General features: G+C 41.6%; 1 protein-coding gene and 1 pseudogene across 2 annotated transcripts; both read left to right on the forward strand.

The window, feature by feature from the left end:
- Nucleotides 1–1,719: 1,719 nt before the first annotated feature.
- Nucleotides 1,720–5,974, forward strand: LOC308078845 (eukaryotic translation initiation factor 3 subunit C-like; annotated as a pseudogene). Its single transcript has 3 exons — nt 1,720–1,795; nt 2,412–2,414; nt 3,430–5,974. The product of its transcript is annotated as a eukaryotic translation initiation factor 3 subunit C-like (transcript).
- A 6,966-nt stretch (nt 5,975–12,940) lies between these two features.
- On the forward strand, nt 12,941–13,837 carry LOC308078846 (nucleosome assembly protein 1-like 1; the record flags this gene model as incomplete). The annotated part of the gene is made up of 1 exon (XM_080420189.1): nt 12,941–13,837. One exon carries the CDS (start codon nt 12,941–12,943, stop codon nt 13,835–13,837), a length of 897 nt encoding a protein of 298 aa, XP_080276315.1.
- Between the last annotated feature and the right edge of the window lie 10,135 nt (nt 13,838–23,972).

Consider the following 23,972-nt stretch of genomic DNA (forward strand, 5'->3'; position numbering starts at 1 on the left):
ACCACTGCTGAAGGGGGAGATTCCACATCCTTTTGATATCCCCCCTATGGTCATTCAGCCATTATGGGTAGGCTAGTCTACAGATCAAGGAAGCAATACAAATAAAAACTAGAAAAGGTGCTCCTCGGAGTACAGGTCTCCGCCAGGTCAGGTAGGTTATTGTGGGCCAGCATTGATCGGAATTCGCCAATCAGGATGGAATATGAAAAATCTGACGGATCCGTCTTGATCATTTGACTACAGAGATAATGTGTACCGATTTGCATGATGTTAGGATAAAATATGTAGGAGTAATATAAAAAAAAATTTAAGAAAAAATCTGCCTCCTGGTGGCGTTTTAATAACCTGACTCCTTCAGATGGGGGCGGTATTGACTTCACAATACAGCCTCCATCTGGACTCGCTCAGATAGTTGAGCTGCCCGCACCACTGCGTGTTCGAACCAATCAGTGGCTGCTAGGGGCGGGATCATCCAATCACCTGCCAAGTAGCTTGAAAAAAAAAGGGACCGCCCCTTGATTGTGCTACTGAGGTCCCAGATGGAAGTAGCCTGTGAAACAAATGTGACGCAAGCTTCTTCCATCTGGCAGAGTCAGGTTAGCGTTTTAATAGGGAAATGTTGAAAGGGTGGTATTTGTTCCTCAACGTAGTGCGAATGTGCGTGCAAAGTTTCATTGCAATTGGACGCTGTGTTCATGATTTGCGGCATCTTGTTCACAACAGGCCACTCGTGCAAACTTTAGATGTCAATCTTAGTCAATCAGGATGGAATATGAAAAATACAAAGTTTTACACAGATGAGATCGGTGCAGTTAAAGGTAAATACACAAATCGGCCTGTTATAGCACCACCATGAGGCTGATTTGAAGACATTCAAGTGGCATTTCTTCCTCGGCCTAGTGAGAATGCACGCGTGCAAAATTTCATAGAAATCACATGCTGTGTTCATGATTTGAGGCATTTTGTTCAAAACGGAGCCAATCTTAGCCAATCAGGATGGAATATGAAAAATCTGAAAGACCCGTTTCGTTTAATGACTATAGAGATACTGTGTAGTGTGTACCGATTTGGGTGATGTTTGGACAAAATCTGTAGTTGTACTGTCAAAAAAAATTTTTGCAAAAATCCTGGTGGCGCCATAACAGGCCCATGTGAAAAATTTGCGACAGAGCTTTTGCTCTGGCATCCAGGGGGTGTGTGTGCACAATTTCGCGATCCAGCCAACGGTGCCGGAGATTAGCTGTTCACAGGGTAAACACAGGGAAAAGTTACATACTATGCCTTTAAATATATTCCAAAAAAAATTAATTGCTACCCAGAATGCAATGCCCAAAGAAGCCCAAAGTATTTCAATCTCTTACTGTTAATTTAACTCTGAGTGCTACAAATGGTACCAAATGCAGTAATGTGGTTGTACTGGACAGCTCTCTAGTGTCAATTTGTTTACTGTATGAATGTAGAGCATGGTGTGGCTGAAAAAGAGCGGCCATGCCACACAGCCACAGATGATTAATTCAAAGTCTTTCATTCTATATCTCATGTACTTCCCTCGAGGACTAACACAGACTTTGAAATTCAAATCATGACGAATCGAATAGCTGATCAACTAAAAGGACCAAAAGCAAAAATCTGGACTGGAGGCATTATTTACACCCAAAGGAGGAGTGAAGAATTCACCGTATATGGGCATAGTGGCCTTTTTAACGAGGTCCCCACGGTATGAGGCGCAGACCCGCTGCTTCAGGGACCATCTACCCCACTGAACTCCAGCTGCTCCCTGATGCAGATCCACAAAGTATGAGGCTGAGGGCATCATTTGGATTGAATAGTTAGTCTTTATTGTGGCCAACCAGCACACAAACGCCAACACAAACCAACTCAAAATTAATGGGAGAGGGGGTCATGGTGTCAATCCAGGGCAGTGGTTCTCAACCTTTTTCTGGAATAGGGCCCACTTGAAAACCTAAAAAAAGCATGCATTTTCAGAGCTTTGTTTATTTAAATGGTCAATCAAACGATTGTGTTCCGGCTTGGATCAATGGAACGAACATAGTAGTATACTTATACATTCCTATTTATTGGTATCACAAAGTTTTAAAGAAAACATACTGTGACACATTTTTTGTTGTTGTACATTATTATTTTATATTAATGTTAAATTATCATTAAAATCTTGTCTGTTTAGGCATTATTTGGGGGCCCACTTGCAATACCCTCGTGGCCCACCAGTGGGCCCCGGCCCATAGGTTGAGAAGCACTTAACTAATTTGTACTACATTTGTAACATAAATGAGAGGAGGTGTGCCCTATAGAGGCCCCTCAACTATGCCAATGTTGGGTATGACTGCATAGCTGCGGGAACTATGGGTGCACCCTGTCCCCCCTACCAATCCCCCCACGTTCCCACCCAGGAGGTAAGAATGAACGCATGTTTTGATTGATTGATTGATGTAGTTTATTTAGTAAGACATGAGAATAGTACATGACAGTACATAACAGTACATGGAAGTACAAATTCACAATACAAGGTCTACTAAACTGGAACTCTCATTAAGCACGCAGCTTGTTTAAGATGAGAACCCCATGCACACAAATCATGATGACATATAAGAGGCAGACAGATATGCTGTACACACTACTATACAGAATGTCATACAATCAGCTTTCAGGTTACTGGTATGAAGAGAGAAAAAATATATATATATTTGAAGGAGGGGGGGGTAGGGGGGGTAGGTTAAGACTTAGACAGGGGCCATTTTGTAATTGCAGCCTCCTGAAGGTGTATCTTTAGGGCAGTTTTGAAAGTGAGTAGGGTTTTACACTCCTTTACTCCTTTTGGTAGGGCATTCCACATTTGTGATGAATAGCATGAGAACGAGTTCATTCCCTTAGTTGAGCCAAATCTGGGTTGAACATTTGTGGAGCTGCCTCTGGTGTTATGATCATGGACTTCATTAACATTTTGGAAGTATTTTGACAAATACAGGGGGATCCCAATGTTGTGGTGTATCTTGAAGACCAGGCCCATAGCAAGTTGCTGTACTCTGTCCTCAACCCTAAGCCATCCAATCCTAGCAAAATGAGCAGGGGTTAGATGGGTTTTGTGATTGAGGCCAAGAAGTAGCCTTACAAGTTTGTTTTGGGATGTTTGGAGCCTTGTTTTTAAGGCCTTGGAGGTGTTGTGATACCATGAAGTGCATGCATAATCATAATGACCTTGAATGAGGGCCCCTGCAAGAATCTTCAGAGTATTCTTACTGACTAGACGATCAATCCTCCACAAATAGCATGTTGTTTGGTTGACATTTTTGATCACTTTTTCGGCGTTTTTGTTACCATGTTGATACAAAAGAAATCTGTCAGGTTATTCATATAAATAATGATAGGACTACTGGGGTAGGGGAATACAATAAAACTAGAACTGATAAGCGGCCCTCACACCTACGTCGCACCACAATGATGATGTCTGTTTGGAGGAGTTTGAGCAGCTATGTCGAGCCTTCCTCAAAGCAAGACTATAGTGGACAAAGAGGGTGTTCCCCTTTTCTACATCCGTCTTTTGGCCAACCTGGATGACTATCTCAACCAGATTTGGGAGGACAAAGAAGGCAAGAAGAAGTTGAACAAGAACAACGCCAAAGCCCTCAGCACACTCCGTCAGAAGATCCGCAAATACAGCAGAGACTATGAAGGGGAGATTGCAGCTTACAGGAAGAATCCACAAGAGTCTGCGGATGAGGAGGAGAAGGAGCCAAAAGAGTCAGATTCATCTTCAGGCACTGAAACGGACACAAAAGAGGAGTCTGCCAAATCGTTCTTGAAGAAGAAGCCTACGGTGGAGGCCACCCTAGATGGAAGCCAGTTCCTCAAATCCACCAAAGACTCGGGTGACGAGTTGTCCTCTAGCGATGAAGATGATGACAAAAAGTGGGACTCAGACAACGTAGGCACCAGCAGTGGCGAGAACTCGGATGACAGGGAGGGACAGAGCACCTCCTTAGCCATTCACTACCTCAGGAACACTAGTGAGAAGACATCTGAGAAGAAGAAAGACGTGAGGAAGAAGAATACAAAGAAGAAGGAAATGCAGGAGGAAGAGGCAGACAAGGAGGATGATGCTGAAGGAGGCTGGGAGAAGGTGAAAGGAGGTGTGCCTCTGGTCAAGGAAAAGCCCAAGATGTTCACTAAGAACAGAGCAGACATCAACGCAGAGGACGTGGTGACGAATCTGTATGAGATCCTGCAAGCCAGAGGTAAGAAGAGCACTGACAGATCTGCCCAGATGGAACAGCTCCATGACCTGGCGTGCATCTGCAATGAGAACAACCTAGGGGAGGGCATCCTGTTCAAGATCAAGTTCAACATTGTTGCCTCCATTTATGACTACAAACACAACCTTGATGCCAACCTGGGGAAGGGAATGTGGAAGGAGTGCCTGGAATGCATAGACGAGCTGCTGAACATTCTGTTCAAAAACGACATCTTAATTGGGGAAGACATCACAGAGGACAGCAAGATCCTGACCAGCTCTGACAAGCCCTCTGACCAGCCCTACTACAGGATCCATGGCTGTAATGTTTTGACCCTGGTAGAGAGGATGGATGAGGAGTTCACCAAAATCATGCAGAACACCGACCCCCACTCGCAAGAGTACGTTGACAACCTGAAGGACGAAGACCATGTTTTCGGCATAATCAAGCGCTTGTCGACTTACTTGGAGAAGAACAGCAGCACGGTGGAAGTGTGCCGCATCTACCAGCGCTACATCATGCACACCTACTACAAGTTTGACTACAAGGCTCACCGCCGCAGTCTTGACCTCAAGGGAGAAACCAACTTGGAGCAGGACCAGGAGGATGAGATCGAGGGCGAGGACAGTGCTGCTATCATGGACCGCCTCTGCAAGTTCATCTACGCCAAGGACCGCACAGACCGCATCCGCACCTATGCCATCCTCTGCCACATCTACCACCACGCCCTGCACTCGCGTTGGTACCAGGCCCGCGACCTGATGCTTATGAGCCACTTGCAGGAAAACATCCGTCATTCTGACCCCCCCGTACAGATCCTGTATAACAGAGCCATGGTGCAACTGGGCATCTGTGCCTTCCGCCAGGGCATGATCAAGGATGCCCACAATGCCCTGCTGGACATCCAGTCATCCGGTCGTGCCAAGGAGCTGCTGGGCCAGGGCCTGCAGAGGACCCAGGAGAGGAACCAGGATAGGAACATTGAGCAGGAGAAGATTGAGAAGAGGAGACGGGTGCCATTCCACATGCACATCAGCCTGGACCTCCTGGAATGTGTATACCTGGTTTCAGCCATGCTACTGGAAATCCCCTACATGGCCGCCCATGAGTTAGATGCCCGCCGCAGGACGATCAGCAAACAGTTCTACCACCAGCTCAAGCAGGGAGAGAAGCAGGCGCTGCTCGGACCACCTGAGAACATGAGGGAGCATGTGGTGGCAGCCAGTAAGGCCATGAAGATGGGCGACTGGCGCACCTGCCACTCCTTAATCATCAACGACAAGATTAACAAGAAGGTTTGGCGCTTGTTCCATGCAGAGACACAGCGAGTACATGAGATGCTTGTCAGGAAGATCCGAGAAGAGTCACTGAGGACTTACCTGTTCACATACAGCAGTGTATATGACTCCATCAGCATGGAGACACTATCTGCAATGTTTGAACTGGAGTTGCCTATGGTCCACAGCATCATTAGCAAAATGATCATTAATGAAGAGCTCATGGCGTCCCTGGACCAGCCCACCCAGATGGTGGTGATGCACCGCACTACCTCCCATCAGACCATGGTACTGCAGTTCGTTGATAAGCTTGGCGGCCTGGTTGAGAACAACGAGCGCCTTTTCAGAGATCAAAAAGGTGGCTACCAACAGAAGCAAGGCTATCAGAGAGAGCAGAGAGGTGGTTACCAACTAGGGATTGGACAGAATAACCGAGTAACCGATTAATCAATTAATCATTCCCGACGGTCAAATTCAAATATCAACTTCTTGTTTTTGTTTTCGTCCGAATGGTAACCAATCCAATCCACTTTATTTATAGAGCACATTTTAAACAACAGTGCTTTCGCCTCACAGCTAGAAGGTCCTGGGTTCGATTCCCGCCGGGAACGCTGTGGGCGCTGGGGGCGTGTTCTCTCCTCCGCCTCATCAGTGCCCATACCCTAGGTGGGGTTGGCAAAAGGGCCTCTCTGTGTGAAGGTTGTTCTCCCCGTGTTCCCTAGGGTAGGTACCCCCTCAAAAACATGCAGTAATCCTGGTCTCTATACTGCCTCCCCCTGGTCAGCCAGGGTGCCTGATGGAGGGGAAAGGAACTGGTTGGAATAACGTTCCTTCCACGCGCTACGTCTAACCAGGGAACCTCCCCCCTGTCGGGTGATAAGAAGCGGCTTGCTAGCGCTCATGCATTGAAGGAGGCATGAGCTCGGCTCTAGGCTCTCCCTAGGCTGGCGGAGGGAGTGTAGCGCCCAGAATTACTTAGACAATTGGCACTGGGTGAAAAATAATGGGTTACAAAAATCGTGAGATAAAAAAAAAAATAAAAAAAACAGACGTGTTGAACCAAAGTGCTGTACACTCAGTAACAAAATACAAAATTAAACAAGAGCAAAAGACAACACACAATAAACAGGGTTTAAAAAAGGTTTTCTAAAGGTTTTGTAAATCTATGAGTAACCAGGGTTTCAGGCAGACCAATTTTGCCTCAGGAGGGGCGCAGAGGCAACATTTTCCAGTGCCGAGGATTGACCGAAGGACTGTTGTGTTTTCATCACACACGTCCAGTGCACCCTCACAGGAGGAAAGTATGCTGCGTGCATCAGGGCTTTAAAGCCAATATAAAAATGTTGATTGTTTTAACCGCATCGCAAAATGTAACGATATATAATCTACAACAGTATATCGTTACATTTTGCGGGTAGCGTCTATACAGTGTAGATAGACGCTACCCGCTACCCCTCGCACCATGCTGAGCTTCAGCTTTTTTCCCCTTTTTTTTCCTCCGTGGTGGAAAGCCTAGTGACGCGAGGTTAGGCTTCAGCTAAAGGCAGCCAGTGTCATGTACCTCTTCTTTACCCGTGAGTCACATAGAAAAACTTCCAAAACTATTCAACTCCAGCACCGCGTTAGTTTCACAGGACTTTGTCTGTCCCGCAGCACGGCTCACTGATCTGCCTCTCACTGCAAATTAATTAATAAACATAAACGACGTGTGAAAATAAGAATGCTGCAAACCTCTCATAAAGCCTTCCGTGTGAAAAGCTTTACTGTTTACGTTGGTTTCTCAATACGTTTCCGACGATAGTTTATATTAGTTTAAGCTTAGCACGTTCGTCAAGTCAGACGAACGTAATCCTTTCACTTTCGATCAATGGGCTTCAAATTAAGAGTAGTATTGGCAAATTATAGGAAAACTAGAAAAAGTGCTCCTCGGAGCACAGGTCTCCGCCAGGTCAGGTAGTTATTGTGGCCTCCTGGTGGCGCTATAATAGGCCAATGTGAAAAGCGTGGCAATTCTTCCTCGGTCTAGTGGGAATGTGCACGCAAAATTTCATGGAAATTCCACGCTGCGTTCATGATTTGAGGCATTTTGTTCAAAACGGACATCTCCTGCAAACTTTGGATGCCAATGTTAGCCAATTAGGATGGAATATGAAACATTGGACAAATCTGTGTTGATCACATGACTATAGAGATACTGTGTACTGATTTCCGTGATGTTTGGACAGAATCTGTAGGAGTGATATCAGAAGATGTGTTTTGCACAAATCGGCCTCCTGGTGGCGCTCTAAAAGGCAGATCTGAAAAATGCAGGCCAAAGGTTTTTCCTTGGCTTCTAGGGAGTGTGCGTGCAAAGTTTCACGCAGATCGGTGCAGTTATAGGTAAAAACGCAAAATGGCCTGTTATAGCGCCACCATGAGGCTGATATGAAAATTTTCAAGTGGTATTTCTTCCTCGGCCTAGTTGGAATATGTGTGCTAAATTGCACTTAAATTGCATGCTGCGTTCATGATTTGAGGCATTTTGTTGAAAACAAACCAATCCTGCAAACTTTGGAAGCCAATCTTAGGCAATCAGGATGGAATATGGGAAATCGGACAGATCCGTGTTGATCACATGACTATAGAGATACTGTGTACCGATTTGTGTGACGTTTGGACAAAATCTGTAGGAGTAGTATCAAAAAAATAGTTTTGCACAAATCGGCCTCCTGGTGGCGCTATAACAGGCCAATCTGAAAAATTCAGGCCAGAGGTTCTGAATTGGCATCCAGGGAGTGTGTGTGTGTGCACAGTTTTGCAGTGACCGGGCCAACGGTGCCGGAGATTAGCTGCTCACAGACAGAAGGACACACACACGGACACACGGACAGGGGGCAAAACATACTCTTTGATCGATTGATTGATTGATGTACTTTATTTAGTAAGACATGAGAACAGTACATGACAGTACATAACAGTACATGGAAGTACAAATTCACAATACAAGGTCTACTAAACTGGAAAACTCATTAAGCACTGAGCTTGTTTAAGATGAGATCCCCATGCACACAAATCATGATGACATATAAGAGACAGACAGATATACACACTACTCTCGCCATGCCTTTCGGCCTGGCAGAGAATAATTTGGTCGGTGGACTTAAAAACAAAATGCTTTGTCAAGTTATGGGAAAGTAAGTGTTTGACTTCTGATCGGTGGAATTAAAAATAAGATCACATTTTACCTTTAATATGCTGTTGCCTGTTTTTGAAGAATGAGTTTTCACTGTTGTTACTACAACAAGGGAACCAGGAGACCTGGTACTGCCAGACCCCTAGTGGTTGAAATCTGAATGGCCGGACTTCGCATGACGTGTGTGCAGAGGAAAAGAGGAAAAGAGGGACACAAAAGGAGGGAAAGAGGGACAGACCGACAAAGCCTCATGTAGGCCGACCCCCTGGGTCTGGCAAAAATATTAAATGACAAGTGTAAAGAACATTCTGGGCATATTTGCCAGTATTAGCCATAGATGGATAACACCGCAAAGTGGATCATGGCAGGATGCCCAGAAACCTATATAAGGGGATGAATGACCCATTCAGTCCCGACCTTTAGTGACCCAGTCGATCCCAACCTTCCCATATCTGGAGATCCCCATAGATGGAGAAAATCAACCTCCACAAGTCATAGAATCTCTCCTAAACGGCTATACATGGAGATACCTGGCATACCTAGCCCTGACATCAGAGCAGAGAACCCCTCCTGGAACTCCATGTATGGAGATAACCGAAACGTCCAGGACTGACATCATAATCCCAGATTTGGGCATAACTGACATAGCCCGCTCCATATATGGATCACTACTGACATCACCGTAGTGACAACAGTATAAAAAGGCTCGGATGCTTTGGCTAAATGGAGTTCCATCAGCGACCAGGAGAGACATTAGCTCCTTCCAGAGAGATAAGCATCAATACAATTCATCAATAGTTGGCTTCAGAGCCTAAAGCATATTCTCATGGTGGCTTTGGATCTGGTCAAAGAATCAGCCGATTATCAGTTCAACAACAAGTGTGAAATATAGTATAGGCTACAGTAGATGGAGTCCATCTTTGATTGATTGATTGAATATTTTATTAGGCAAAAAATGTAAAGCAGCACAGTTACATTTAAAATACTTTGTCTAACAGGTCCGTTCATAAAAGTCCTTGCGGACTTGTTTCCAATGAGGGCCTTGGTATTCAATTCATAGGCTATATATAGTGGCACCACAGTTCGAATATCATTACAAAATAAACAGCAAAAAAAAATAACACTATGTACAACAAAGAAAATAAAAAAGAGGGGAAAAAAATATGTACAAGAACAGGGGGGGGAGGGTCTGCTGTCTAACGGGGAAATGGTACTACCTCCTCATTTGGCCTCCTGAAAGGTGATTTTTTAAAGGCTCTTTTAAATGAGCCCAGCGAACTGCATTTTTTGAGGGATGGAGTTAGACTATTCCAATCCTGGGTGGCAGTGCTGTAGAAGGAGAATTTGCCCATGTTTGTTTTATGGGTGGGTGGTACCAAATTGTTGTTAACGCTCCCTCTGGTATTGTGACTGTGGGTGTCGCTAACCTTTTGGAGGTATTTACTCAGATATGCGGGAATAGGGGGCATATCGGGCAAATTTGCATTTAAAATTTTGAAGGCCAGTCCCATTTTTTGTTATTTAACCCTGTCTTCCACCCTGAGCCAGCCTAGGCTGGCAAAATGGGTGGGAGAAAGGTGGGTCATGGGCCCCAATCCGAGGAGTAGCCGAATCAGTTTGTTTTGGGGGGTTTGAAGCTTCTAGAGTGACACTGAGGTGTTGGAGTACCAGGAGGTGCAAGCATAGTCAAAAAGTGGTTGAATCTGCCCATAAATTTGGTTCTCTGGTTTACTCTTTTGACCACCTTTGTAGCCATGCTTTCACCTGTCAGGTATTTGTCAAGAACACAACCCAAATAGGTAATCTCTTCTTTGCTAGAGATAATTGTGTCATCGACTTTGACCTTGAAATCATTTACATCCATCTGTCTGAGGGAATGTTTGGTCCCAAAGAGAATGGATTCAGTTTTCCCAAGGTGTAGTGACAGTTTGTTATCTGTAAGCCAAGTACGGATTTTTGAGAGTTCGGAGCTGAGCGCCTCCTCAACTTGCAACTTGTCCTCTCCCGAGATCAGGAGTGCCGAGTCATCAGCGAACAGGAACAATTTGCAGTTACAGGCAGCACTCATGTCGATAATGTATAGAAGAAACAGTTATGGCCCTAGAATGCTGCCCTCAGTGGTTCTCAAACTTTTTCATCTGACCTGACCTTGGCATATGACCAAAATTATTTGACCCCCATCAGAAAATATTTAGTGCCAGCTGACCTCCATAAAAGATTTGTTTTTTTGTGTTACATTTATTTCAAGATTTAAAAATGAAAAAGCTGATCTACAAGCTCACAACGTTTCGCAGTGTGATGCGTTGTGAGCTTGTAGTTCTGCTATTTTCAAATAGCCGATGTACAGGGTTAAAGTAGTTAAACTGGTTTTGATGCCAAACACAATGTTGAATAAATGTGAATAACGGTAGCATAATGTACTTGTTTTCCATCATCACACCAACTCGTTAATATTTTGAGGGATTTTTTTTATTTTTTTTTATTATTTCAAAATAATTTAAAAGATCTACAAAAAAACGATCTACAAGCCCTCAACGCGCGACGCGTTGAGAGCTTGAGCTATTTCACTAGTTATGGTCGTGGGGTGTAAGGATTGTTGATTGATTGATTGAATGTAAACAGCACGTGGTACAGTAAAATATTAAGGCTAAAAGGATAACACCAAAAAGTTGTGGGGACTTGTTTCCATTGTGGTCCTATGTATTCAATTCATCAACATGGCATAAAAAATGCATGTCATCAACAATTACAAACACTATTATGTACAAAGGAGATGGGAAATTACATTTACCTCCCCTTGTGGTCTCCTGATGTTTTTTTTTCAGGACAGATTTGAAAGAAACCAATGTTTCACATCTTTTAATGGATGGTGTCATCTGTTTCTCATCGGCCATTCTACACAGGTTACATCTACTGACTAGAAACTAGAGATCCTTTAATTAATTAATTTAATTGCCCTATATTTGATTATATAAAAACATAATGATGAAAAATCATATCGCAGGGAGACATCTAATTTCCCTTTTGGGTCTCGAGCTAGAACGTTTGGGAACCAGTGCATTATTCCGTCAATATAGGCGATCGCCTAGGGCCCCAGCATGTTTATGGGGCCCCAAAATAAAACCTTTTTTGGGTGAAAAGACATAACGGGACACAAGTGACATAAATAAATAAATAAATAATAACCATTGAGAGGAACACTGAAATGTCATGACAACACATGACTGGTGACATGAGGTATCACTTCTCAAATAGAGCACCGAAGTCTGACATCACTGCCTCTAGAGGGCGCTATCCCCATGGGTCACAGCGTTATTTTTTTGTATTGGATTTGGTATCTTAGATCGTGTCATATAAGAACCGTGTTCCAGAAATGAACAAATCATAAACGACACAGAGTCACAAACCTGGTTTTCGTAGCTATGAGCTATTTTTGAAAAATCATGAACATTTGTGCAAATCTTTGAATATATACAGTATATATTTTTGTAACATTTGTAACTCAAATCTTTGCTTCTGGAGGTCCCTGGAACAAAATATTTTACAAATGTTCGCTTTAAAAAATATATATTCTAATGTTCAGATTTTTCAAAAATAGCAGATCTACAAGCTTGTATGAGCTTGTATATCTGCTATTTTTTGAATAGCCAAAGAAATCTAAAATGACACAGATGCATTCCTGGTTTGAATGGGTTACGAGTGGTAGCAGCAACAGCAGCGTGTCTATGTGATGTCCCCAGTCTAACACTTTCTGCAAAACCAGATCTTTGGCCTGCAACAAGTTTGGCCCGCAACATTTTGACCAGAATCTCAATATGGTACTTAAAAGAGAATTTGTCATCAACCTATATGCCCAAATATTTATAATGTTGGACTCTTTTAATAGTTGTACCAGAAAAAAATTGCTAATTTGGAAATGTATCAAATAATTTGACTTTGCTCTCAGGAAAAACATGCATTTTGTTTACTCTGCATTTAAAACACACAACTTTGAGTTTAAAAGGTGCTTCTCGTAGAACATTAAAAGCATTAAAAGGCATAAGTGATATCACTTACATAGTGCAATGATGACACATTCCCATTCCATTATATTTGGATCAAAGCTGTTCCCTAGCAACTAGCAAGTAGCAACGCAATATCACTCCATACGTCACCTTTTTTGACAGCATACATCACTGTTGTCGAGTGCAAAATCTATAAATTAGCTGTCAGGCAGTACTGCTGGCCTTATAAATGCCGCCATGGAGATCTTACCAAAGCTCTCAAAGAGACGTGTTTATGCCCTGAAGAACCTCCAGGTGAAATGTGCTCACATTGACGCCAAGTTCTACAAGGAGGTTCATGAACTGGCGAGGAAGTACTCCTCCCTTTACCAGCCCCTCTTCGACAAAAGGAGCGAGATCATCAAAGCTGTCTACGAACCAACCGATGAGGAGTGTCAATGGAAGACAGATGAGGAGGAAGAGTTGACAGAGGACATGAAAGAGAAGGCCAAGATAGAGGAGAAGAAGGGTGAAGAGAAGGAGGACCCCAAGGGCATCCCTGAGTTCTGGTTAACAGTCTTCAATAATGTGGACAAGCTCAGTGAAATGGTGCAGGAACACGATGAACCCGTCTTAAAGCACTTACAAGATATCAAAGTCAAATTGTCAGATCCAGCCCAGCCTATGAGCTTCACATTAGAATTTCACTTTGAGCCCAACAACTTCTTCACAAACACAGTGCTGACAAAAACCTACAAGAACAGGTCTGTGCCAGATGTAGACGACCCTTTCCTCTTAGATGGGCCAGACATAACGGATTGCATAGGCTGCAAGATCGAATGGAACAAGGGCAAGAAACCCGTGAAAAAGCTCACGGGTCGCGGCACCGTTAGGAAGTTGACCAAAATGCCCAGCGACTCCTTCTTCAACTTCTTCACCCCGCCTGTGGTCCCAGAAAGTGGAGAAGTGGATGAAAACTCTCAGGCCATCCTGGATAAAGATTTTGATATCGGCGACTTAATCCGCGAGTGCATCGTTCCCAAGGCTGTGCTCTACTTCACAGGAGAGGCCAACGAGGGTTGTTCTGATGATGATGATGATGATGACGATGAGTCTGTTGGGGAGAGTGAGGAGTCTAGTGAGGACAATGATTGAGCAGGGAGAAAAGGGGGGGGGGGAAGCAGTGAGGGAAAATGACCCAGACTATGACCTCGAAAACTTCCCAACCAAGCGCAATGGCACTTGGCAAAAAAAGGAAAGAATGAGCAGCAGACTGTTTTTCCTTGCTGCAAATTAGTTTGGGTTCTTGTGGAGTCAGACCAGTCGTTCTCAAACTTTTTCATGTGAAGGACCCCCAAAATGACATTTTTGGCTGTGGACCCCCATCTAAGATCAGAAGCGAAGATTTTCTTAATCTTAAGATGTTAAAATGCTCGCATAAAATATATACATATATATATTCAAAAATCGTAACTTATTTTTTAAAGATTTTGTATATCTGCTATTTTTGAATAGCCAAAGTATCAAATATGATGGGGACCCCCTGGAACCCCCCTAATGACCCCTGGGGGTCCCCAGACCCCACTTCTAGAACCACTTGCAGTCTAACCAAAGTTTGAAAGTGCACACCTTCACTGTTTTGGATCATATAAAGTAGAAGGGAGACTCAGATGTGTGAACAGTCGCATCCTGCAGCCAGCAGTATGTTCCGGCTATGAATCTTGCCATGTTAGTTTTTTCCTTTTTTTTCCCTCCTATATGGCCATGGTTATATCTGATTCATAGTGATGGGTTGCGTTGGTCTGCCAGCTGGCCGACCCTTTAGACAATTTTAATATAGGATTCTGCAAGAGATCTATTCTTATTTGATCATTTTATATACATCTTTTTTTTACGCTGTTGCAGGAAACCAATTTTCTTGGTATCATACAAAGGTTAAATTTGATATGATTCACAATTCCAAGAATTGCATGTGTTTTTCACCATTGTTGTTTCACAGAGTAATGCTGAAATGCCACCATCCCAACCGGTTTGGACATACTGTCTGGTTGCATGCAAGTGCAGAGAAGTCTAAAACTCCAAATGTTTTTTTTTTGTTTTTTTTAAGACACAATTATCACATGCAAAGGAGGTGAATGTTGCAGAGAGTTGTTGTTAAACAGGGGTATGGTTTCACATCTATTGTCTGGACTCTGACCTATACCTTTCTATCAGTTACGTGGAATGGAGTTGATCTGGGAGTTACATTTAAAGGTGGGCTAAGTGATTTTCTTTGGTTAAAATAAGTGTTAAATAGCTCTGTATTCTGATAGTACTCATTGCTTTAGAGTGTTTGTTCAGTAACAGGAGTCTCCATGTCTGTCCAGCTCTTTATTAAACAGAAAATGCATTTTCGGGTCGCGATACCAATTTTATCCAATCACGATAGAAAACTGGATACAGATACAGATTAAACAAGTGAAATTGAAAGTGATAACACAAAGAAATGAGCAGACAAAATTGGAACTGGAACCCTATAAAAAAACAAGACCAGGAGACCTGGTTCTGCCAGACCCAGAATAAATTCCCTTTTATGCCCATGTATGGACGAAAGGGGGACGAAATTCAGAGGTCCCTTTTATGCCCATGTATGGACGAAAGGGGGACAAAGCCTCATGTAGGCCGACCCCTTGGGTCTGGCAAACAATTAAGCTGTCAGCAATCAGGAAAGGTACTCTTTCCTGATTGGCTGACATTTTGTCACCTGCCTGAAAATGTATTTTCTGTTTATTAAAGAGCTGGAGAAACGGGGAACACTCTATAGCAGAATATAGTGCTTTAACCTTTTAACTAAAAACTTTTTTTTTTAACCGAAACATATCACTTACCCTACCTTTTAAATGTTAAAAGAGTTGATGCACTACTTGAAATTTGGTCCCTTTGCTTTACACAAAGAGTCTCCTTTTTGTCTCCTAACGAGACCGCTGCTGGTCGTCAAATTATTGGCTTAGGAATGCGACAAAAATGATGAATGTCATTTTGGGGGTGAACCATCCCTATAAGGAAGCAATAATCAGAAAGGAAATTAAATTAGATTTGTCTGTTTATTATTTTTGGTATTTTCGGAACAGACAAAACTGTTGTTATTTTACTGTTAATGTAAATGTAAAAAGTTTGTGTTTTTGTTCACTTAACATTAATTATGCTGTACTGCATCTTATGATTTGTATTGTGATGTTTTTTGCCTGGAACCCAGGAAGAATATAGTCTCCACTACAGTGTAGACTAATGCGAATCCTTAATAAATAATAATAATAATACTTACGTATGCTCTGACTACTCTTAGATAAAATGACGTGTATGACCTCAGAGTGGAAATGCTTTAACCAGCTCACACATATGGTCAAACATTACAAGACAGAGAATAGACTAAACAAAACATGTTACAAACATAGCCTATAGCATAGCCTTTCCTGTTTGGCCAATATTTTCACTTGCACACATTGCACCCAAACAAGATACTACTGGCTGTACTGCCTGTATGGACAGGCCATAGGATAGTCGCACCACGGTGGGCCAGTTCTTAGATTGTCAGGGAAACAGACAGCCATTCAGAGTCAGCTAGCTGTTATGCTAGCCATTCTAATGATTACTCAATTGAAATTGATATGGGGAAATAAAATATTACACTCCCAGTAACGTCTCAATGAATCTGCCTCGATTCCTAGTGACAAGTGTGTCTATGAACGTACAGCTAATCTCTGGCACCGCTGGACCGATCGGCGTGAATCTTTGCACACACACTCCCAGTAGTTTGTAATTGTGAAAGCCTTACTCATTCCTTGCAAACATATTCTGATTTCTTTCAGGGAATCTAGCCAATTCCTCTCAGGTCATAAACCCACTTCTCTAACCTTCCAATGGCCAAGAACCTTGGTGTTGTCCTGGACAGTCAGCTCTCATTCAAGGCACAAATTGCAGCAGTCACTCGATCCTGTAGGTTTACACACTCTATAACAATCGAAGGATCAGACCCTTCCTCACCCAGCAGTCGGCCCAACTCCTTATCCAGACATCACTGATCAGTCATATCAAAGCTTGATCCCTGTAACTCGGCATGTGCATTTAAGCCCCTCCAAATGATCTAGAATGCTGCATGATTGATTGATTTTTCTATAATATACTGTTTAGACTGATGATAGGTTATTGGTTTACCTATGATCCTAGATTACTATTTCTATGCATTTGATGCATTACCTCATGTTTTCCTTGCTTACTGTAAATCGCTCTGTATTAAGAGCGCCTGCTAAATGCCTACAGTACATTGTAAATTGTATAGACTCAGTACCGTGAAAAGTAAATCTGCAGTCTTTTTTGATTGATTGAATACTTTATTAACAGTGTGTGGTACAATTAGACAATGATGCTAAAAGGATAACACAAAAAGCCCTAAAGGCTTGTTTCAATTGTGGTCCTGTGTGTATTAATCAAGACATTTGAAGACATACAATAATATACACGACATCATCAACACTAGTAGCAATACACTATATGTACAGTAAACAGTTGGGGAGGGGCATTTCTGGTGTTAAGCTTAGAAGACATTTCTAGGACCAGTTACAAATTGCAGACAGGTATTTTATGGTGGTTTTGAAGTAGGGTAAGGAGTCACACTTTTTTATATCTGTTGGTTGGGCATTCCACATATTGGTGGCGTAGCAGTAGAACAAATGTAACCCCATGTTCGTGCCGAATCTGGAATCTTTTTTGTTCTTCTTCTCACCTATAGCTGAAACATCCAAATATGCTCTTTCCAGTTTAGACACAATGGTTGCATGCAAGTGCATAGAAGTCTAAAACCCCAAAAGACACAATAAGACACAAATGCAATTGAGGTGAATATTGCAGAGAACTATTATAGTACAACAATATCATGGTAGAGGCATGGAAACCATACAATGTATGGGTTACAGGAAACATTTTCACATATTATTTTCTGGCCTATACCTGTGTGGAATGCAGTTGATCTGGGAGTTACATTTAAAGGTAGTTTTTTGTTCAAATAAGTGTTAAATAGAACTATGTTCTGATAGTACTCATTGACACAGAGTGTTTGTTCAGTAACAGGGGTCTCCCTGTCTCTCCTCCCCTTCAGTAAACGGAAAATGCATTTTCAGGTCGGAATACCTATTTTATCCTATGAGGAGAGAGAACTTAAACAGAATACAGATTAAACAAGTGAAATTGGAAGTGATGACACAAAGAAATTGGCAGACATAATTGGAATTTGAACAATATAAAATATATATATTCTTATAAAAGAAGAAGAAGACTATCAAATTGAAGCTGATTAATGCGTACCCTTTCCTGATTGGCTGAAAATGTTCAATCCGCCTACATTTTCTGTTTAATAAAGTGCTGTAGAGATGGGGAGACCCCTGTTACTGAACAAACACTCTATAACAATGATATGAATATCAGAAAATAGTGCTTTAAACTTTTAACAAAAAAACTTTACTTTTAATACAAAAATATCACTTACCCTACCTTTAATTGTTATCAGAGTTGTTGCACCCTGTGAAATTTGCTCTGATTAACCACTTTTGATTGATTGAATACTTTTTTAGTCAGAAATGTAAACAGCACGAGGTAGAGTCAGACATTAAAGGATAACACAAAAAATGTCCTGGGAACTTGTTTCCATTGTGGTCCTATGTATTAAATTAATCAACATAGAATTAAATAAATAACACAATAATACATGTCATCAACCAATACAAAAACACTATATGTACAAAGGAGAAAAAGGAAAACATTGGCAGTGGATGACACAGTCCTTTCTATGGGAATTTGCATTTATCTCCCCTTGTGGTCTCCTGGTAGATGGTTTTCACTTTCAGGCCAGTTTTGAAAGAAACTGAAAGTGATTCACATCTTTTAATCTAAGACCAAGACAGCATCTGTCATTTTAGGTTTTAACCACTTAAACCATTATGTTATACATTGGCTATTCAAAAATAGCAGATATACAAGCTCATAATGCGGCATCGAGTGCGCGGTATGAGCTTGTAGATCTGCTATTTTCGAAAAATCCTGAAAATGTGTGCAAATCTTTGAATATATATATTTTTAAAGCAAACATTTGTAGCTAAAATCTTTGCTTCTGGGGGTCCCTGGAACTAAATATTTTGAGATGGGGGTCCGCGGCCAAATACATTTTGGGGGTCCTTGACATGAAAAAGTTTGAGAACCGCTGATATTATAGCACCATATGTATTTCAGAAAACTGTTAGGATTTAGAAGACATTTGTAGATGCGTTTGATTGAATGGGTTTATGGATTGTGTCGGGGTATTCTACATTTTGGTGGCAGAGTAGTAGAATGAGGAATTTTCCCACGTTTGTCCTACCAGGTCATGGTCGCCTCCCTCTAGTATTGTGGTTGTGTGGGCGTCTCTGACTTTGGAGAAGTAGTTAGTCAGGTATGAGGGCATTGGGGGCACTGCCCCTTTGACTATCTTAAATACCAATCCCATTTTTATTTGCTTAACCCTGTCTTCTACCCTGAGCAATCCCAGACTAGCAAAGTGTGTTGGAATTAGGTGGGTCATGGCCTTTAGCCAGAGAAGTAGTCGAATCAGTTTGTTTTGGGAGGTCTGAAGCTTAGTTTTTAGTGACATTGACATGTTGGAGAACCAAGAGGTTGTCAAAGTGGCATTGAATGAGGGCTCCACTTAGACCTAAACCTCCACCTAAAGCATGTATGTATTTCATTGACTGGGGTCCAACCCCCATGGGGTCTATACCTGGCCCCCTCCTTTTTCCCTCTACAGTCTACACACACCTTTGCTGAAAATAGCTGATCTACAAGCTTGCAATGCATCGCAATGAGACACGCTCTGATCTTGCATGGGCTATTTTTGCTGATTGTTTGTTTGCCTGCTATGACATGTACAGAATAGGGACGCTATGGTTCTTGTCAACTAAATACTCAATATAGAAACTCATTTTGTTTCCTATTTGAACTTAACCTTGTAGCATAGGCATACAGGGTCCCCACGGTCATGAAATTCCTGGAAATATTTTGAAATTGAAAAAAAAAATAATCCAGTACTGGAAAAGTTTGGGAATTGATCAAAGGTCCTGGAATTTATCAAGGGTCCTGGAAAAATATTTGGCTATGCATTGTTTTTGGCTATTGATTTTGTTAATACAAAACATTTTCATAAACATGTATAACATTACACGAAATATGTAACATAAGTAGTTTTTCGCCGAACGGGCTGTGTGATGGCATATATTATTTAAATAAAATAAGTCATACGGATGCCATAATGAGTCTTCCAGTGAGCTATGCCCTAATTTTGCACGAAATTTTGAATGAAATTGTACTATTCTATATTCTATGCTTTATTTTTGCTACACTGCCTATCTTTGGGCATTCTACATAGGAGTAAGAGACACATTATTGCGCTGAATGATTGTTATATAGGCCTGGAAATTGGGCTAAATATTCTGGAAAAGTTTTGGAAATTCATTGCTAAAAATGTGTGGGGACCCTGGGCATAGTTGCAATCAACATCTGATGGGACACTGGTCTGAAGGCAGAAACAATTGAATTCCGCCTCCCAGCTGGAGGTTTACTTCAGACCGATAGCAAATGTTTCAACATGCCTGCAGTGGTGTAAAGTAACTACGTACATTTACTCAAGTACTGCACTTAAGTACAATTAGGCACTTAAGTACAATAGGTACTTTTAGTTCACAGGAGTATATCCAATTTTCAGTACTTTTACTTCTACTCCACTACATCTCAGAGGCTAACATTGTACTTTTACTCCACTACAATTATTTGAAAACTTTAGTTAGTAGTTACTTTGTAGATGTTTTATTATTATTACAAAACATACATTACCCACTTCAGCCCTATATACATTTCGGCCATTTGAAAATAGCAGATCTACAAGCTCACATTGTGAGCTAGTAGATCTGCTATTTTCAAATGATTTTTATACATTTGAAAACTTGAAATGGGACATTATGCATAATGAGTACTTTTACTTTTGATACTTTAAGTACATTTTGATGCCAATACTTTTGTACTTTTACTCAAGTACATTTTGAATTCGGGGCTTTTACTTGTAAAAGAGTATTTCTATATTGCAGTATTGATACTTTTACTTAAGTAAAGAAATTGAGTACTTTTTCCACCACTGCATGCCTGCACTCTCAACAGAAAGACCTTGTCGGCAGAAAGGCTTATTCATCTGCACTGTTTAGCTAGCTACTTTATGTTGTTCCAATTCAGTGGTGGACAGTGACTTGAGTACTGTAAGTATACTTAAGTACAGTACAGCACTCACTGTCCACCACCAAAAACATGTATACATGTTTAGTATCTGTACTCAGATACAAGTACTGTACATTATGACTTTCACTCCACTACATTTCAAAGACAAATATTGCAGTTTTGACACTGCATTTCTGGGAAGGGAAAAAGTACAATCTGAACGAACCAGCCCTATTTGAAATGTTGAAAATCGTAGATGTACAAGCTCACAACGTGTCTCGCAACGATTTGACTGAGGTCTACTGGAGTTCAGTACTTTGTCCACCACTGCTGGTAAAATGTAATCAAGTGATATATGTTTCTAGCTCTGAGTTTTATCTCTGAGTATAGAAGAAATGTACACATTCAACCCCCCCCCCACACACACACACACCAATCCACACCCATGTTACATCTCATTAGCAGATTACCCTTTATAGTCTAGTAGGGGAGATAGCTTACCATGCACCTGAATGACATTCTTTTGAAACCAGTTTTTTTAGGACCCTAATGGTGCCTAGGTAAGATGTTGCAGAGGCCAACTAATGGCCCATGAGGTTCGTTTTGAACCCTTAATCCTGAACCCAAACCTGAAAATGGAAATAATAGAAAATACCCATACTTTTTAATTAAACTAAACTAAATGGCCATACAATCTTGACCTTAGGAATAAAAAAAATGGTTATTATCAAGAGTCAAGTACATCTTGGCTCTATTTCAGGACAGAAACTGCAAACAGACAACCCTCTATATACAGTCACTGATATACAACAGTCCTCACACTACCTGCCTGACAGACATGGTATATGGTATCTGACAGACATCTGAATACAGTGACAACAAAGGCAGAGGCCAACTATTATATTCAGCATTGACTTGTATTTAGATATAGTTTTACTCTATTCCCCTATCCCCATTGCAATGAGTTTAAACAGACAGACAGACCTTTATTGGTTTAAATGTGACAATAAAGTCTGATTCTAAAGGGACCGTCACTGTCTCAACCATGTTGAGGTTTATGATGAAGAATCTTCAATACAACAAAGAATCTGTAATGAGATCTAAATAAATAGTCAGGCCTGCAAATGTAGACTCAAGACTGTTTAAATAATTTCTCCTTTGGCTGCACAAGCTACTTTTAACATACAGTGTAGATCTATGCACACACAAATGTACACTAATTTATCAAGAGATTAATATTGTTGCTGTTTACTTGAAGTGTCCAATCCATTATGAAGAACAATCCAAATGAATTGCAGGTCAAGGTTTTAATCACAGGTTTGTGTGTGTGTGTGTGTGTGTGTGTGTGTGTGTGTGTGTGTGTGTGTGTGTGTGTGTGTGTGTGTGTGTGTGTGTGTGTGTGTGTGTGTGTGTGTGTGTGTGTGTGTGTGTGTGTGTGTGTGTGTGTGTGTGTGTGTGTGTGTGTGTGTGTGTGTGTGTGTGTGTGTGTGTGTGTGTGTGTGTGTGTGTGTGTGTGTGTCAAAAAGAGAGTACATACATGCATATAACCAACTAGTGTGTCATGGCATAATGATAGTGGTGGCTTTTTAAGGGCATAAACACGCAAACAGATCCATACTTCAACATTGTTCATCATGTGAATCCTACTAGGTTCCCTATAGTTGGGGGGTTCAGCATTGCAGCTATTTTAATATTTTCACAGAAGAGATTTTGTGTATAGAGGCAATAAAGGAGGGGGCCTGGTACAGACCCCTGGGGGACTCTGGTCAATAAAGTATATTGGTTATAGCATACATCCAAAGTCTGTACACAGTAAATCCTCAGTGTTCATTTATAAATGTACGGGTCAATTTGGTTACATTCGTTAAATGAACACTAAGGATTTTACTGTGTGTGTGTGTGTGTGTGCGCATTCTTGCATTTCTGCATTCTTGGATTTCTGCATTCCTGTGCACCATTGACGGCATGTAGACGCTGTGCACTCACACACATTTGTGAATGAATAGGTGCAGAATGGTGCACTCCACAGGGGGCGGGTAAATGAACGTTCCTGCGAATGGGCCATTTAGCACATGTATGGCCTTCAGCCAGGCACCAATATTCTGGAACAGAGAGACGCATCAGAGATCTAAGCAGTGCAAATTAGCAGTGTTGAAATGGAATAAAAAATTGTTATTATCAAGAGTCAAGTACATCTTGGCTCTATTTCAGGACAGAAACTGCAAACAGACAACCCTCTATATACAGTCACTGATATACAACAGTCCTAACACTACCTGTCTGACAGACATCTGAATACAGTGACAACAAAGGCAGAGGCCAACTATTAAATTCAGCATTGACTTGTATTTAGATATAGTTTTACTCAATTCCCCTATCCCCGATTGCAATGAGTTTAAACAGACAGACAGACCTTTATTGATTTCAATGTGACAATAAAGTCTGATTCTAAAGGGACCGTCACTTTCTCAACCATGTTGAGGTTTATGATGAAGAATCTTCAATACAACAAAGAATCTGTAATGAGATCTAAATAAATAGTCAGGCCTGCAAATGTAGACTCAAGACTGTTTAAATAATTTCTCCTTTGGCTGCACAAGCTACTTTTAACATACAGTGTAGATCTATGCACACACAAATGTACACTAATTTATCAAGATATTAATATTGTTGCTGTTTATTTGAAGTGTCCATTATGAAGAACAATCCAAATGAATTGCTGTGTGTGTGTGTGTGTGTGTGTGTGTGTGTGTGTGTGTGTGTGTGTGTGTGTGTGTGTGTGTGTGTGTGTGTGTGTGTGTGTGTGTGTGTGTGTGTGTGTGTGTGTGTGTGTGTGTGTGTGTGTGTGTGTGTGTGTGCATTCTTGCATTTCTGCATTCTTGGATTTCTTGGATTTCATTCCTGTGCACCACTGACAGCATGTAGACGCTGTGCACTCACATACATTTGTGAATGAATTGGTGCAGAATGGTGCACTCCACAGGGGGCGGGTAAATGAACGTTCCTGCGAATGGGCCATTTA

Source organism: Gymnoscopelus braueri (assembly GCF_963280865.1).
Source record: "Gymnoscopelus braueri genome assembly, chromosome: 22".
Classification (NCBI taxonomy): Eukaryota; Metazoa; Chordata; class Actinopteri; order Myctophiformes; family Myctophidae; genus Gymnoscopelus; species Gymnoscopelus braueri.